This window comes from Sinohyriopsis cumingii, chromosome 2 (assembly GCF_028554795.1).
Source record: "Sinohyriopsis cumingii isolate HCF-2022 chromosome 2, ASM2855479v2, whole genome shotgun sequence".
NCBI classification, from domain to species: domain Eukaryota; kingdom Metazoa; phylum Mollusca; class Bivalvia; order Unionida; family Unionidae; genus Sinohyriopsis; species Sinohyriopsis cumingii.
Window position 1 is genome coordinate 165,884,956 of NC_142962.1, and position 19,481 is coordinate 165,904,436.

General features: G+C 37.0%; 1 protein-coding gene across 1 annotated transcript in view; it reads left to right on the forward strand.

The window, feature by feature from the left end:
• The window catches only part of LOC149806251 (vitamin K-dependent gamma-carboxylase-like), a 152,899-nt gene that overhangs the window by 104,179 nt on the left and 29,239 nt on the right, over positions 1-19,481 (forward strand). The window contains exons 9-11 of the mRNA XM_089935497.1: positions 4,257-4,388; positions 6,952-7,103; positions 11,967-12,145. Coding sequence (XP_089791623.1) covers positions 4,257-4,388; positions 6,952-7,103; positions 11,967-12,145 — 463 coding nt within the window. The remainder of the gene's footprint in view (positions 1-4,256; positions 4,389-6,951; positions 7,104-11,966; positions 12,146-19,481) is intronic.

Below are 19,481 nucleotides of genomic sequence, written 5' to 3' on the forward strand. Positions count from 1 at the left end.
TTTAATCATGTCACGGACAGCCGTGGCAGTAAAATCAAGTCTGACTCCGCTTCCTGATGCTCTTGCGCGATTGATTTGATTAAGCTGTGTTTGAGTAACCGATAACTTATTTTGACCACCACTAAGTTGTCCGTGTTTAAGTGTTATTGAAGTTCCAGACGCTGATGCTTGCTTAGATTTCAGTTTGTTGATCTGACCAGGGGTCAGAGCGACATTAGCGTGATGATATGACATTTCATTTATCAGAGATTATTCTAATTGACATGTTTTCGAAAACTTATAGGTTTTTGGGAAACCTACAGGTTTTCTACTGGTGCATCGATGACTCTCATTCTGTCACCAGCACCTTCAAGTAACATTGTTTTATCGGAAAGTATGACAGCGACGGCTCTGTAATTAGCTATAGCTCCTGCTACTGTTAGGTCTCTATATACGGTAACCCTGAAGTGAATATCAACGACAGACTGTCTGGTTAGATCAAGATGCTCCAGCGAGAAGTAATAGATTGGATAATGAGATATAAAATCCAATTGCGATATTTGCAAACCAGTGTCGATATTTAGATCACGCGCTAGATACTTTGTCAATCGGTGATATGCACGTGCAACATGGTTGTTATCAAAATTTAATTGTATATTTTCAGCTGGTTCTTGATGCCCGTTTATTTTCAGAGAAACGTCAGTGACACCAAGTTTATCAAATAACATATGCGAATGTGTTTGTGAGTTTAATCGCGCAACATCTTGAAAAGCAATGAAAATATGTCGCGGCGCTGAAACCCCCTGCTGTGTTGCTATATTCCACATGAATAAACCATTAACGTTACTTTGATAACTATCTGTGGTTGTTGTAAGCGACGATAGCAGCGTTTTGCCACCTTGATCCATGAAGGAAAGCAATCGCTGTTCTTGGGCAAGTGCAGGGGACAGCACTGGCATCCACAGTGACAGTTTTGTTATTTCTACGTTACCAGCATCACCAGCACCAGCACCAGCTTCTCGCCATAGCGCATCACTGTCGTCGCCTTTTCTAACAAGCACGACTGTATGCTTTGCTCCGAAAATTACCTTTCTGACACCCCGGCAAAATCCAAAGATATGAGACAGCGGAATCGCACATGAAAAATTTCTGCTATTACCCTTTAGCATTAATTTACGCATCTCAAAACCTAGGTTATAATCAGGGTTGTGGCTGTGTGGTATCAAAAATGCAGCACCTGGTCTTGCTATAGCTCCAGCTGGCTGTGGATCAGCTGCAGTATCACGCGGCACTTGTACATAACGAAATTGATCTGGGTCAGGACGATTAGAAGTGTCCTTGGCAAACATCATTGATGGACCAGCTGATCTTGTATAATCATCAGAATATCTCGCTAAACCAACTATTGTTGTAGCAACATCGACATCATTCTGAATCGATTCGATATTTTTTCCATCAATCATGTAAATAGCGCTACTAAACAGCGCCATAATTCCATTGTTGACAAAACCGACTTTAAAGTTGGGTCCGTATTCTGTGCCGTCGGTTTTTATAATTTTCCCTTCTACCTCAATAAATGCTTCAGAGGGTAGGAAATATCTACTTGTATCCTGAACCTGAAGTTCAATTCGTCTTCGTCCGTTTGGTTCTCGTGCGTCATAAGAATAATACTGATAATCACGCACTGATTCATTTTTAGAGGATGGCTCGTCTACGTCGTTTGCTGTGTCAGATTCATATTTGTACATTTTATTGTAAAAGTTATCGTCTAAAACGAAGACCACTTCCCGCGACCAAACTCGTGTTTATTTGTTCAGGGATTTCGTTGACTAGCGCGGCCAGCCTTTGATTTGCAGCTTCGTTTATTACTTTACTGACATTCGCTGGCATGTCTGCGGTGGCTGGTAACGCTACCCGTGGAGGTTTTTTTCTGCGAACCAATCGTGATAGTTTGTCCTTGACCCACGAGACTGCCTTACCGGCAGCGCTACCAACAGCGCTAATAGCGCTATCTTTAACAGCATCAAAAGCTTTTGCTCCTAATTGTTTTACAAACTGAATTGCTTTAGGTGCCACTCCAGCAAAGAATTTCGTAACAACATCGCCGAAACCGTTTCCATAAGTCATCCTGTATACGGGTAGTCGTGAATTTATCACTCTGACCATGACTGGTCTGCGCTGAGAATTGTGTACTAACATTTATTTATTTATTATTTCTCTAATCGTCGATGAGCTCATCAATAAGTTCTTGATAGATGTAAGAATCCATGATGCCGCCGCGAAATAGTCGCTGACAGATATCAGCCGCTTCATTAATTATTTCCGGAGAATTATTTCCAGCACGTTTTCCTCCGATGAGAATTTCCAGCCGAGATACGTCATTGATAACATTATCAGGGCAAGTACCACCGAGACCACTACCAGTTACACCCGAGTCGGGCGATGGTTGTCTTCGTGGTCGAGATCGCTGCTTCGTTGGTGTTTTAGCAGATGGCGAAATACCCTTTTTCGTTTCATTAACTCGCTCAACAAACTCATCATATTCGCGCTTATATTTTTTGCTGATCTGTGAAATACCTTTATGCTCACGAAATACTTTAGCGTTCCACTCATGTTCCGGAGTGTTATAAAATTCTGGCTTCAGAAGCTGATGACGCATTTGATATCCCGCTGCAGTGACCGCAACAGGATCGGCTATAACTTCAGCATAACCCTGCTGAGAAAAATATTTAGTTTTTAATTCTGGTTTAGATAGATCCTCGACAATATTTTTAACGCCTCCGATTTCAGCACGTGTTTTATCAGCAGACTCCATTGCTTCGCTGATCTGTTTTGGTAATTCCGCGATGACTTGCTGTGTTGCTGTTGTGGCTTCAACGATCTTTTTTGTTGGCTCAGTAATTGGTTTAAATAATTGTTCTGCACCTGTTGCAAATTCAACCTGTGCTTGCTGACGCGCTTGTAATTTTTCTCTGACAGAATCTCGTACAGGAAGAAATTTTTTTATTGCTTCTAGTCGCTCTCGAGCTAGTCTAGCGGAATGTGCTTCTCCAATGTTGGCCATTATTGTTTAACCCAAATTTTTAATTCCACCGATAAACTTATTTAGTTAAAAAATATCTCTCCACCCGGGAGCAGCAGGGAGGGCAAATCCACCAATGGTTTTCATACGTAACCGGTGCAGCAATAACGTTTCCACGATTAGACTATACGATTAAACCTTTTATTTTAGTAAATAGACATCTTTATTGTCATGTTTGCTAAAATAAGGGTTTGTTTTCCAAAATAGGGGTTATTCTTGTAAAAATTATTGATAGAAGGGGTTTTTTGCGGAAAAAACTTGTATGATTCGCCCTCCCTGCTGCTTCTCTCAAGACAGGTCGCACTGTAAATAAATAATTTATACAGTAGATTATTCAGTGCATACAGTTACATTCATTTTGTTTTTAGGGCAACAATGCCTGGACAGTGCATACAGTTACATCCATTTTGTTTTTAGGGCAACAATGCCTGGACAGTGCATACAGTTACATCCATTTTGTTTTTAGGGCAACAATGCCTGGACAGTGCATACAGTTACATTCATTTTGTTTTTAGGGCAACAATGCCTGGACAGTGCATACAGTTACATCCATTTTGTTTTTAGGGCAACAATGCCTGGACAGTGCATACAGTTGCATTCATTTTGTTTTTAGGGCAACAATGCCTGGACAGTGCATACAGTTACATCCATTTTGTTTTTAGGGCAACAATGCCTGGACAGTGCATACAGTTACATCCATTTTGTTTTTAGGGCAACAATGCCTGGACAGTGCATACAGTTACATTCATTTTGTTTTTAGGGCAACAATGCCTGGACAGTGCATACAGTTACATCCATTTTGTTTTTAGGGCAACAATGCCTGGACAGTGCATACAGTTACATTCATTTTATTTTTAGGGCAACAATGCCTGGACAGTGCATACAGTTACATTCATTTTGTTTTTAGGGCAACAATGCCTGGACAGTGCATACAGTTACATTCATTTTGTTTTTAGGGCAACAATGCCTGGACAGTGCATACAGTTACATCCATTTTGTTTTTAGGGCAACAATGCCTGGACAGTGCATACAGTTACATTCATTTTGTTTTTAGGGCAACAATGTCTGGACAGTGCATACAGTTACATCCATTTTGTTTTTAGGGCAACAATGCCTGGACAGTGCATACTGTTACATCCATTTTGTGGCAACAATGCCTGGACAGTGCATACAGTTACATTCATTTTGTTTTTAGGGCAACAATGCCTGGACTAAAGGACTATATGGATATTCATGGGATATGATGGTTCATTCATGGTCACTCCAGCATGTTCGTGTGACATACTATGATTTGAATTCTGGAGAAACTGGGTACCTCAATCCTATGGTAATCTTTCTTTTTGTGAATCATTGATATAAACAGAATTCAGTCTCACAGTATTTTACAAAATATGTTGCAAAAAAGTTTTGAAATTTTTTGAATGTTTTATTAGCAAAGTTTATATTGTGTAAGGATAACAATATTTATGTAAATGTATTGTAAGTGGGAGTGGTTACATCCTATATCTCTACATTTTAATGAAAAGAAACATTAAAAGATCAAAAGACATTAAAATTATTATGAATGCTGGCCCACCATTTGAAATGCGCATCAAAAGAATCTGTATGGACCTTGCAACCTATTATTACCTATTTCCAAAATTTAAATATTTTCCTTATTAAAAATAAATGACTTCTCTGTAATCTATCATTTCCTGACTTTGTAAAGAGCTTGCACTTTAGGTAAGGAAGAAATCTGTTGATTTTGGGGTCAGAAGGTTAAAAGTCAGAGTCACTTTGACTGACTGAAAAAGTAAATGGTTTCACACAGTGACATTTGTTCTACATCACAGACCAGAATAGACTGTGTTGATGACTTGCCCTTTGGATAAGAGGAAGACAGTTGAGTTGGGGTTTAAAAAAAGCAGTGATTAGGGTTACAGTAATGGAAAGAAGAAAAATGATTTCTGCAGAGAAACCTTAGTTCTTCCTTTACTATGCTAGACTAGACTTTGTGGATGGCTTGCGCTTGGAGCAGAGATAAAAACTTATTGATTTGGGGTCAAAGGGTGAAAGATCATGGTCACCATGACTAAAAATGAAAAATAGTTTGTGTACATAGATTCCAGTTCTTGGTCTAATACTTTGACCAAAGCTTGTGGATAGCTTACATTTTTAGTAAGAAAAATCCTTTTGATATTGTGGTGAAAGGTCAAGGTCACTGCAAGTTAAAGACAATTTTAACTTTAGTTCAAGATCACATACCTTCTTTATAGTTTGTGGAGGACTTGCTCTTTAAGGCATGGAAGGTACTAATGTAGTGTTAATTCAGAAGGGTAAAAATTGTGTTTTCAGTGTTTTCTATAAGATTACAAGTGGGGTCATTGAGTAAAACCATGGGTTGCAAGTACCCATACCTGTATGTTGACTGTTCAAGAAATTCAAACTTGTCATTATCACAGATGATTGTGTTGTGGATTTATTAATTTTTGCTGTAAATATGAGGTTTTCTCACCAGGCCAGTATCCTTTAAATCATTTGTTGTAAAGTCAGATTACATCCTGATTTTCTTCATTTTCTTTATCTACTGAAAATAACTTTGACCACCTTTGAAGTTATGGGTATTTTACTTGATAAGGAAATTGTAGCAAACCATGCTGTCATCTGACTCAACAATGACTGATTCAAAGTTTACAGGCATAGTGATGGAAAAGTGAATATTTATTGCAGAAAATTATTAAATCACTGACCCATGTATCAGTGATTATTATCAGCATCTTTGATTCACGACCACCTGTACAAGCATTTGAATTTCTCATGCTCAAGTAACCATTCTGCCCATAAACTTCTTTTGAACATTTGTGTCTACATTTTTACCTCAATGTGCACTACTTGGAAATTAATGCATTTTCTCATGATTATGATTATAATGTTCTATGTTGGTGTTGAAGCCAATCAAAGTCATCAAGACAATTCTGTATGCCAATGAAATTGATCGTCTTATACTTCTCTGGCAATATGCACAGAATATTCATAAAGCATGGCATGCTATCAGTTCAGTTTAAAATCAGCTGTAATGATTTTGTAGCTTTATTTTTTTTGGTCTTTTTTATGTACACATTTGGGTGCCATAGATGGGGCATTCTTGCACCAAAGATATAACTAAGGGTTACTGGTACAAGGGCACAGCACTAGAATGAACTCTGCTGAAGAGTTGAGAGCTGATCACAGCTGTGAAGTTAACTTGTTCTGTGTGATTTTGTGTCTGTTGACAATTTTGAAGTTATCTTGTTCTGTATGATTCTGTGTATGTTGACAGTTTTGAGGTTATCTTATTCTGTGTGATTTTGTCACTGTTGACAGTTTTGAGGTTAATTTATTCTGTACAATTTTGTTGTTGTTGTTGTAGTGTTTAACGCCATTTTTCAGCACACAATAAGCTATACATGGCGGCCAGTATTAATGGTGGAGAAAGAACCCGGGAAATCCCCGGAAAGAACCATCAACCCTCAAGAAGCTACTGGTAAGCTTTCTCACATACCCACATTGGCCGAATCCGAGACTCGAACACACGCAGACAGGTGAGATGGCAGTGATCCATAATGGAGAGCACCTTAGACCACTCGGCCACTCAGGGCCTCCTTTGTAATTTTGTATCTGTTGACAGTTTTAAGTTATTTTTCTGCTTGATTTTGTGTATGTTGACAGCTTTGAGGTTATCTTGTTTTGTGTGATTTTGTGTCTTGACAGTCTTGATGTTATCTTGTTCTGTGTGATATTTTGTCTGTTGAAAGTTTTATGGTTATCTTGTTCTGTATGATTTTGTGTCTGTTTACAGTTTTGATGTTATCTTGTTCTGTTTGGTTAAACTTATGCAGAACACGATGTTTAAATTGTTTCTCTGTCTATAGGCCTGGTCAAGAGACAGTCGTTGGACCCACCAGCCAGACATGGCCAAGCAGTATGCTGCCTGTATAGCCAACCATCTACAAAAGTACAACCTGAAATCAGTCAAATTGAACTTTGATGTCTGGAGATCACTCAACAAACGCTTTCAACAAAGGTTCATACCATGATATTACATTAGCATGAAAATGAAATGCATCTTTTACAATTTTCTGTTTATGTTTATTTTCAAAACAAATTAGGCAGTAGGCTCTGGTTACTTTCTCCAAATGTGACATGGCCATAAGCTATGGAAATCCTTGCTACATAATGATGTGACATGGCCATGAGCCAGGTAGATATATGCCATATAGATACTCCTTCCTCACGTGACATGGCTATGAACCAGGTAGATAAAAGTGGTATAGATACTCCTTCCGCATGTGACATGGCCATGAACCAGGTAGGTAAAAGTCATATAGATACTCCTTCCTCATGTGACATGGCCATAAACCAGGTAGGTAAAAGTCATATAGATACTCCTTCCTCATGTGACATGGTCATAAACCAGGTAGATAAAAGTCGTATAGATACTTCTTCCTCATGTGACATGGCCATGAGCCAGGTTGGTAAAATTCATATAGATATTCCTTCCTCATGTGCCATGGCTATGAGCCAGGTAGATAAAAGTCATGAAGATACTCTTCCTCATGTGACATGGCCATGAGCCAGGTAGGTAAAAGTCATATAGATACTCCTTCCTCATGTGACATGGCCATAAACCAGGTAGGTAAAAGTCATATAGATACTCCTTCCTCATGTGACATGGTCATAAACCAGGTAGATAAAAGTCGTATAGATACTTCTTCCTCATGTGACATGCCCATGAGCCAGGTTGGTAAAATTCATATAGATATTCCTTCCTCATGTGCCATGGCTATGAGCCAGGTAGATAAAAGTCATGAAGATACTCTTCCTCATGTGACATGGCCATGAGCCAGGTAGGTAAAAGTCATATAGATACTCCTTCCTCATGTGACATGGCCATGAGCCAGGTAGGTAAAAGTCATATAGATACTCCTTCCTCATGTGACATGGTCATGAAGCAGGTAGGTAAAAGTCATAGATACTCCTTCCTCATGTGACATGGCCATGAGCCAGGTAGGTAAAAGTCGTATAGATACTCCTTCCTTATGTGACATGGTCATGAAGCAGGTAGGTAAAAGTCAGATACTCTTTCCTCATGTGATATGGCCATGAGCCAGGTAGATAAAAGTCGTATAGATGCTCCTTCCTCATGTGACATGGTCATGGAGCAAGTAGGTAAAAGTCGTATAGATACTCCTTCCTCATGTGCCATGGCAATGAGCCAGGTCGATAAAAGTCATATAGATACTCCTTCCTCATGTGACACGGTCATGAACCAGATAGGTAAAAGTCGTATAGATACTCCTTCCTCATGTGACATGGTCATGAAGCAGGTAGGTAAACATCATATAGATACTCCTTCCTCATGTAACATGGCCATGAGCCAGGTAGATAAAAGTGGTATAGATACTCCTTCCTCATGTGACATGGCCATGAGCCAGGTAGGTAAAAGTCGTATAGATACTCCTTCCTCATGTGACATGGCCATGAGCCAGGTAGATAAAAGTCGTATAGATACTCCTTCTTCATGTGACATGAGCAGGGTAGAGAAGAGCTGTATACATCTTGCACCTGATACGATATTGCCATGAGCCAGGTAGATTGAGACATGGTATGTGTTTTGGCAGGCTTCAGACTATTTCAATGAGAGTCACAGCATTTTCATTGTTACTTAATTTCAGTTTGCAATCAACACTAACCAATGCCTGATTTCTCCACTGTTTTCAGACATGATTATGCTTGTGACAGTAGTTAAAATCACTGCCTAAACAATTGTATTACTACATGCTATCAACATTTTTTCTTAAAGATGTGTACCATTTGTTGTTAAGTGCATGCTAACAGTTATACAATATTGTATAGGTGAAGCATAATATTAAATAGCAATAGGTCAAGTAACTTCAGTCACTATAGTGATAAAAGTGGTATTGCCACTGTGGTGGTAAAAGTGGTATTGCCACTATGGCGGTAAAAGTGATATTGCCACTGGGGCAGTAAAAGTAGTATTGCCACTATGTATGTAAAAGTGATATTGCCACTGTGGCAGTAAAAGTGATATTGCCACTGTGGCAGTAAAAGTGATATCACCTCTGTTGTGGTAAAAGTAGTATTGCCACTATGGTGGTAAAAGTGATATTGCCCCTGTTTTCTTAAAAGTGGTATTGCCACTATGGCAGTAAAAGTGATATTGCCATTGTTGTTGTAAAAGTAGTATTGCCACTGTGGCAGTAAAAGTGATATTGCCATTGCCACTATGGCAATAAAAGTGATATTGCCACTATGGTGGTAAAAGTGGTATTGCCACTGTGGCAGTAAAAGTGATATTGCCACTGGGGCAGTAAAAGTGATATTGCCCCTGTTGTGGTAAAAGTAGTATTGCCATTATGACAGTAAAAGTTATATTGCCACTTTAGCAGTAAAAGTGATATTGCCACTGTGGCAATAAAAGTGATATTGCCACTATGGTGGTAAAAGTGGTATTGCCACTGTGGCAGTAAAAGTGATATTGCCACTATGGCAAGAAAAGTGATATTGCCACTGGGGCAGTAAAAGTGATATTGCCCCTGTTGTGGTAAAAGTAGTATTGCCACTGGGGCAGTAAAAGTGATATTTCACCTGCTGTGGTAAAAGTGATATTGCTACTGTGACAGTAAAAGTGGTATCTTCCCTGTTGTGGTAAAAGTGGTGCCACTTTAGCAGTAAAAGTGATATTGCTCCTGTTGTGGTAAATTGGTATTGCCACTACGGTGGTAAAAGTGATATTGCCTCTGTTGTGGTAAAAGTGGTATTGGCACTTTAGCAGTAAAAGTGATATCACCCCTGTTGTGGTAAATTGGTATTGCCACTATGGCAGTGAAAGTGATATTGCCCCTTTTGTGGTAAAAGTGGCATTGCCACTGGTGGTAAAAGTGGTATCTCCCTTGTTGTGGTAAAAGTGGTATCACACCAGTTGTAGTAAAAGTGGTATCGCCCATGTTGCAGTAGACATTTTATCACCACTGTGGCAGTGAAAGGGGTGTCACTCCTGTTGTGGTAAAAGTGGTATTGCCAATATGGCAGTAAACGTGATATTGCCCCTTTGTGGTAAAAGTGGTATTGCCACTGTGGCAGTAAAAGTGGTATCTCGCCTGTTGTTGTAAAAGTGGTATTGCCACTGTGGTGGTACAAGTGATATCACCCCTGTTGCAGAAGTGGTATCACCACTATGGTAGTAAAAGTGATATTGCCCCTGTTGGTGTAAAAGTGGTATTGCCAATATGGCAGTAAAAGTGGTATTGCCAATATGGCAGTAAAAGTGATATTGCCCCTGTTGGTGTAAAAGTGGTATTGCCAATATGGCAGTAAAAGTGATATTGCCCCTGTTGCAGTAAAAGTGGTATCACTAGTGTGGCGATATAATTTTTCTCCCACTGATATATGTAAATATCATGAAATTTGTAATAAATTAGTTTACAGGTAGGAATCTCTTTTACTAACTTTTCTAAAGCAAACATTTATGCACAGAATCACATATGTGATCAAGTCTTTTGTTTCTGCAAATCAACTCTTGTCTATTCAAAGCAAGTTTTCAATTTTTTTGTTAATTCACGGCAAATTTTCAAATTTTTAAAACCCTTAAGCCATTTTTTTGAAGAGTATGAAACAATGCCATTGGCAAAGAAGAAGTTGAAACAGTTTTAGCTGACCATCTATATTTATAGTACAAGGATGACCTAATTCCTGATTGGCTAGCTGCTGAAGTACAGGACCTTGTTGACAGAGTTGGAATGATCTAGAATGATTATTTTGACTCTTGTCATTTTTTATATAAGACCTTTGTGTTCTTATGTAATGAATGATTTACTTAATATGAAATATTCCTAACACAAACAGCAGTCTTAAGAGGAGTAATTTATTTGTGATCATATGTGAGGATTTATTTATATATTTCAATTATTCATTGGAATTACAAAGTGATCAGACATTTGGATTTAGCTGCTCTGTTTTGTAATTACTGTGAATTCAATTAAGGATATTTTGGATTATATCATTGTGTTCCATCAAGACTATTGCACATCAACACAGTAGAGTGAACTCTATTTCGAATTTCACTTGAATTCATTTGGAATACTATATATTTTTGGACTTATCATAGAACTTTAGGTCTATTTAGGATTTTTTTTTACATTTCTATAATTTATTTTTAATGTTTCACTTTGTATTTTAGAGAAATAATTCACTTTTTGAATTTTGAAAAACTTTTTGGTTTTAGCTCCTTCTGTAACTTTAAGACCTCAGAGTGTTAACAGTGTCATTGAATAACTTCAGATTTCTTTGTTATAATGTTATCATAGACTTTTGACAGGCAGTGAGAAAATATTGATATTGTTTCCTCAGAAAATCCACTAATTTTTGTCCAAGCATAAATTGAAAAAGAATATTCAGTTCTTGGAAAAAAAAGCTGGAAAGGCAGCAGTTATGTATTTTGGACATCTTGTGTTAAGTTGAGTATGTTTTATGATTGATGATTGCTGTCACCACTTGAAATTAAAAAAGATACAAAACAAAACAAACTTAAAGATTATGTCAAGTTGAGAGATCTAGCATTAAGCAATTGAGCTCCATGTGTTTTTTGACTGCAGTTTGTAGACTGGAGGTAATTAAGGCTTAAGTGTGCTTACAATCTCCTTTAGTTGAAGATGTTTACCTTTGCTGCCTTAGACTTGGATCACACTTCAGAACTTTTTAATTCATGTTTCTTGGTGACAAGAGCAGTACATGATATTTCATTACACTTCACCAAAAGGTGGCATAACTTGCAGACATATTTTGACTGCCTTACTGAGAATATCTCTCTAGAGTTGGCAGGTCTGTATATCCTGTATTATAGTTGTATGACTGTTTGTTTTTCCAGAATATATGACCCTAGGGTTGACATGTTGACAGCTGATTGGAATTTGTTCAGAAAGACACAGTGGATCATGCCTTTATTAGTTGATCTATCTGACTGGCGCACCAGACTGAGAGAAATTGAGGAAAATCTAATGGAAACCTCAAGCAATGCAGACGTCGTCTTTGTTGCGGATTTTCCTGGTAAGTATGTTTGATAATTTTATGACAATACAAATTAATTAAGACAATTTACCTTGTGGAATAATAAAAGTACCAACTGATCACCACTATTGTCTCCATTTTTAGATTTCAAATGCTCCTTTTGGGCTTACCATGCCATAAGGCCAAGGAAGCTTACCATGCCATAAGGCCAAGGAAGCTTACCATACCATAAGGCCAAGGAAGCTTACCATGCCATAAGGCCAAAGAAGCTTATGATATATTCCTTTATCATGTGTTGTCAATCATATCATCATGCTTCATTGAGTTGGTGTTTCTGAAATACTGCTTAGCATATTTTGACATTCAGCCATGAGCTCTTTCAAGTTTGTTCATATGATGCAGTTCAATAAATATTGACCAAACACTACTCAATAGATATTGACCAAACACCAAACACTACTCAATAGATATTGACCAAACACCAAACACCACTCAATAAATATTGACCAAACACTACTCAATAGATATTGACCAAACACCACTCAATAGATATTGACCAAACACCACTCAATAGATATTGACCAAACACCAAACACCACTCAATAAATATTGACCAAACACTACTCAATAGATATTGACCAAACACCACTCAATAGATATTGACCAAACACCACTCAATAGATATTGACCAAACACCACTCAATAGATATTGACCAAACACCACTCAATAGATATTGACCAAACACCAAACACCACTCAATAAATATTGACCAAACACTACTCAATAGATATTGACCAAACACCACTCAATAGATATTGACCAAACACCACTCAATAGATATTGACCAAACACCACTCAATAGATATTGACCAAACACCACTCAATAGATATTGACCAAATACCAAACACCACTCAATAAATATTGACCAAACACCACTCAATAAATATTGACCAAACACTACTCAATAAATATTGACCAAACACTACTCAATAGATATTGACCAAACACCACTCAATAGATATTGACCAAACACCACTCAATAGATATTGACCAAACACCAAACACCACTCAATAAATATTGACCAAACACTACTCAATAGATATTGACCAAACACCACTCAATAGATATTGACCAAACACCAAACACCACTCAATAAATATTGACCACACACCACTCAATAAATATTGACCAAACACCAAACACCACTCAATAAATATTGACCAAACACCACTCAATAAATATTGACCAAACACTACTCAATAGATATTGACCAAACACCACTCAATAGATATTGACTGAACACCACTCAATAGATATTGACCAAACACCACTCAATAGATATTGACCACACACCACTCAATAGATATTGACCAAACACCACTCAATAGATATTGACCAAACACCACTCAGTAGATATTGACCGAACACCACTCAATAGATATTGACCAAACACCACTCAATAGATATTGACCACACACCACTCAATAGATATTGACCAAACACCACTTAATAGATATTGACCACACACCACTCAATAGATATTGACCACACACCACTCAATAAATATTGACCAAACACCACTCAATAGATATTGACCACACACCACTCAATAAATATTGACCACACACCACTCAATAGATATTGACCGAACACCACTCAATAGATATTGACCAAACACCACTCAACAGAATTTTACCAAACACAACTCAGCAGAATTTTACCAAACACCACTCAACAGAATTTTACCAAACATCACTACAGAATTTTACCAAATTTGATGGCATCCTGGCATAAAGTGCTATAAATGATAAAAATGATGCCAAGCCAAAATCAAATATGTCTGCCAAAACACCTGTGAATTATTACAGTCTTATTAATTAGATGTTATTACCAAGGATGAAATCTGTGGGGTAATTTACCAATAATTGAGTTTTGCTGTTAGGATAAGTAACAGAATCTCTAATGCATACAGGTATCACTATACAAGTATCACAATTTCTGTACATGTATAATTATGTTCAAGAAAAAGATCCTGCTGTGTTAGACCCTATCCAGATTTATAAATATATTTACAAGGAATCTCTGCTGTGTTAGACCCTATCCAGATTTATAAATATATTTGCAAGGAATCACTGCTGTGAAAGACCCTATCCATATTTATAAATATATTTACAAGGAATCACTGCTGTGTTAGACCCTATCCAGATTTATAAATATATTTACAAGGAATCACTGTTGTGGAAGACCCTATCACCGTTGTGGAAGACCCTATCCATATTTATAAATATATTTACAAGGAATCACTGCTGTGAAAGACCCTATCCAGATTTATAAATATATTTACAAGGAATCACTGCTAAAAACTTGACTGCATTTGTGATTCAAGTTAGATAGGTCTGAATAGAATTTTAGAATTGTAATGAGGCTATGTTAAAATACCTTTGCTTATTTGTGATCACATGTATTGTTCATTATTTTATGGCATTGCTTATATTGTGCTATTACTCAGAAATTATTTTAAATGCATATTTTGTATTTTAGCTTTTAATAAAAACAAATATAATAACCCAATATGCTTTCCTCATATATATATATATATATATATATATATATATATATATATATATATATATATATATATATATATATATATATATATGTTGTTATTTATATTTGATTTCATTTAATTGTTTGTTTGTTGGTTTTAAATTTTGTTTATTTCATTACATGCTATTGTAAAAAATATTTATTTACTAGATTTGATATTTTCCAGAAATTCAGTTCAGTTTTTCGAAAACCTAATATTCAAACTTTGTATCTAAAAGCTGACCTTGTTCCTGTCCTTATTTCATGATTGGAAGTAAACAACTTTTTAACAACTATTTTTAAAAATTAATTCTTATTGTGGGATTTATAGAGTGAAATCGAGGCTGTACTGGAAGTACGTGACTTTAAACATGTAGCAATTATCTTGAAATTCTGGTTTCACCAGAGGGTTGACCCTTATCCGGGCACCTGTTTTGTGCAGTAGCCAGATTTAATAGTGATTTTTTAAGAAATAATTTTAGTTGGGCTTTTAAACACATAGACATTAAGGTCTTGTTTTGTTGTGACCAGTTTGAGTTGAAATTCTATTTTATGGAATTATTAATTCTTTTCCTTTGGAATACTTAAGTGCTCATACAGAATTCTTGGACAAAGACATTTACTGAAATTTTATTCAGAATTCAAAACTGGAATATCATTTTCTGTGGTTCAACAAAGAACTGTTGACACTTCAGTACTGTACTGACTACAGTATATGTCATCACCTTCCATTTTGGATGTTCATTGGGACTCGAACTCAAATTCATTAGAACATTTTATTACTAGGACTTATAATTTTTAATTCTTGGATTATTCTTGGATTATTTTAGGATTTGATTCTTAAAACTGTAAGTTCTTTTTCCTCATTTTCAACTTGTTTTTCTAGGGAAATAAATTATTTGTTAAATTTTACAAAGTTTGTTGTCTTCACTTTCTTCTTTTTACTGTTTATGAGAGCCTAAACACATAACTATATATATATATATATATATATATATATATATATATTGTCAACAAATGGAGAGAAATTACTTTTAAATTTAATTGTTATGAGCAAACAAAAATGAATGACCTTAAAAAAGGTCATGAGTAATAGGGCAGCAATACAGACCGATCAGATGGTGAGACTCAAACCTGCAATTTGCTTGCTATTTAGACAGTAGCTTAACCACTGTGTCACCAAAGCATGTGGAACTCGGTGGTTGCTAAGCTGTGTTTTTGATAGCAGGTTTCCAGGGTGGGAGGGTTTTGTGAGAGTAAGGAGAGGCCCAGGAATCTATACTGACTGCACAGATTATCTCCCATTGTACAATAAACCTATCATGAGACTCCACCCCTTCTGCCAACAAAAAGCAGTCTCTCAAGACAGGTGGTTTCTCTTAACAGGTTTGTGCAAAGGAACAGTTTTCAAGGTCAGAATTCAACTCTGTTTAAGAAGGCAAAGTACTCATGATCACTGTATATGTATTCTTTTTTCAACAGAAAATATTTTTATATAGCTGTATAGATATACGTCCATCATAAACAGTCACCTTTATATTTGTAGACAGAAATATAGATATATGTCTATAATAAAGTATTAACTTTGATATTTGAAGATCACAGGAATATTTCGTAGCATATGAATTGGAAAATAAACAAAGGTAATATTTATTTATCCTCTTTGTAAATTAACTTCACTTATTTCAATACAATACTTCATTCTTTCCTCAAGTGTTAGATTTTTTTTCCTTTTTTCATTTACGGTTATGTTGTTGTTATCAAGGTATTAATGTTATTAGTGATCAGTTGTAATAATTGTAATATCAGACTTTAGGTAAACGTGGAATATATATGTAACAATGAATGAAATCAAACTGCATAATTAAATGAAGTAATTTATCTCGAGATAACAGCCAAAGGTCTTATTCACCAATGACATAAATGGATTAAACAAAGGTGTAACTGGCCGAGGACAAAGACCCCAGCATTACAGATTAACTCCAAAGACCTAATTTACCCCAGCATTACAGATTAACTCCAAAGACCTAATTTACTCCAGCATTACAGATTAACTCAAAGACCTAATTTACCCCAGCATTACAGATTAACTCCAAAGACAAGCAATGTACTCTACCTTTGCATTGAAGCCACTTAAAAAGATTTCATCATTTAATGCGTTACCCAAGTATAATACCTTAGGAGAACAATTCTACCTAACAAATCCAACCCTTGCAGACTAAAACTTTTAAGCCTAAAAGATAAAAGTTATCTGCCCATCTAGGTGGCAGTTAGATAGAGTGATCTCCCATTGATAAGGGATTAGCTCCAAATCCCAGGAATACTGCAGTTACTACTTCTGCTTACACCAAGTAGCATCCTCTTTACAGACAGAAAGACCTTGCAATCCGTACAAGCATTTTGGAAGTTGTCTACCTAAAATCAACTTGAAGGAGTGTTCTCTTCGAAGGGAAGTATGTTCCATCTACATGTATACATTTCCAACTTTTCTGTTGTTTATTTCTTTGACAACAAAGTTTCTGGCTTTTAAGTGTCATCACTTTGCTGTTCTCACACACTTAAGCCCCTTGATTCATACCAGCATGGGTCACAATTAAGTCCCCTCACATTGCCATAGCTGTCTTTAAATAGGTGCAGGTGTGGTGTGTTATGTAGAAAATTCATGTTGCTGTATAATTTCTACTAATCAAATACATGTGGGTAGGTTTTCTCCATCAGTCTAGTTTTAGCATCCACTTCGTAGTTATATACATCTTGCTCTTCTGATTTTACCTGTATAGGCATGCTGTCATTTGGCCTTTCCTGTTGGTAACATTGTCTTACAATTGATATTATAGCATTCCCTTCATATGTATCAATAATGACACTTATTTTGTGTACTTCAGAAAACTCATTTATATTACTGTATACTTCCTGCCATGCTTGCATACATACAAGTAAGTTTTCTATGCATAGTTTATCCATGTGTCCACTTCATAGTTACAGCAGACCTGACAACCTGACAACCTTTATGATTTCGCCTTAAGTTTGACTTACAGAATAAAAGCACAAACTACAGAAATATGATCAGTCTAACCCACATGGTTGCACTAGACACTCCCTGCTTATGATGCCCAGCATAGTGCAGCAATATCCAAGAACAATATTTCACCTCACTTTGTTCTCAAGCCTTTTGCCACCCAGAAGGGAACCTATACTTAGTGACTGCTTGGAAGTCACCATATCTACCTCAGATAATGAGTCACCATCCTCGACATTCTTCTCTGGTTGCTTTACAGGTAGCACAAGAGATGTTGGCTTGAACCCCTTTAACCAAAGACCCTGCAACTTGCTTTAAAGTCCCCTCATTGTTATTAGATATCTGATGTGCAATGACTGAGCCCTATGGGCTTTGACTGAAGAAGTTTTCCACCTACTGCCACTGGAGTTTTGTCTTCCTCCTCCTCCTTCCACAACAACTGTGAGGTCTCAAGTTTTAGCATCAGTTTATTATTGACTAAAAAGGAAGAATCTACTTTAAAATACATTCTGACATTCTGGGCTGCATGTATCATCAATTACAAAATCCAAGCATCAACAGACTCTTTTTATAATAAAGATGTCTTCCCATGAACTTTAGTCCACTGTTCTCTAAATCTGACACCAGTTTCCCATTTAGATACCTCAGCAGTCAGTCACGATATTGCAGATTTAGGATGACAATGCCATCCTCTGTACACATTAATGACAATGCCATCCTCTGTACACATTAATGACAATGCCATCCTCTGTACACATTAATGACAATGCCATCCTCTGTACGCATTAATGATGCACAGCAGTCAGTCATGATATTGCAGCTTTGGGATGACAATGCCATCCTCTGTATGCATTAATACTGCACAGCAGTCAGTCGTGATATTGCAGCTTTGGGATGACAATGCCATCCTCTGTACGCATTAATGATGCACAGCAGTCAGTCATGATATTGCAGCTTTGGGATGACAATGCCATCCTCTGTACGCATTAATGATGCACAGCAGTCAGTCATGATATTGCAGCTTTGGGATGACAATGCCATCCTCTGTACACATTAATGACAATGCCATCCTCTGTACACATTAATGGCAATGCCATCCTCTGTACACATTAATGACAATGCCATCCTCTGTACACATTAATGATGCACAGCAGTCAGTCATGATATTGCAGCTTTGGAATGACAATGCCATCCTCTGTACACATTAATGACAATGCCATCCTCTGTACACATTAATGACAATGCCATCCTCTGTACACATTAATGGTGCACAGCAGTCAGTCGTGATATTGCAGCTTTGGAATGACAATGCCATCCTCTGTACACATTAATGACAATGCCATCCTCTGTACACATTAATGACAATGCCATCCTCTGTACACATTAATGATGCACAGCAGTCAGTCGTGATATTGCAGCTTTGGAATGACAATGCCATCCTCTGTACACATTAATGACAATGCCATCCTCTGTACACATTAATGATGCACAGCAGTTGATGTGCAATGTTGTGACCATGGGCTTTATGTTGGAATTAGTATCTATGGCAACCCTTCAACAGGCAGAACACATTGTATATTTTCCACACTGAATCCCACAGGACATGCATTGGAGTCTGTTTCCAAAATGGCCCACATCTTAAACAGAGCTACCCAACATACTCTGGCCAATGCTGTTAACAGCAGCAGCTATGAACTTCTGACTGGTGGAATGAGATGCAGTACTCTCTACCTCCACCTTTCTTAAGACCATAATAAGGCCAAGGTA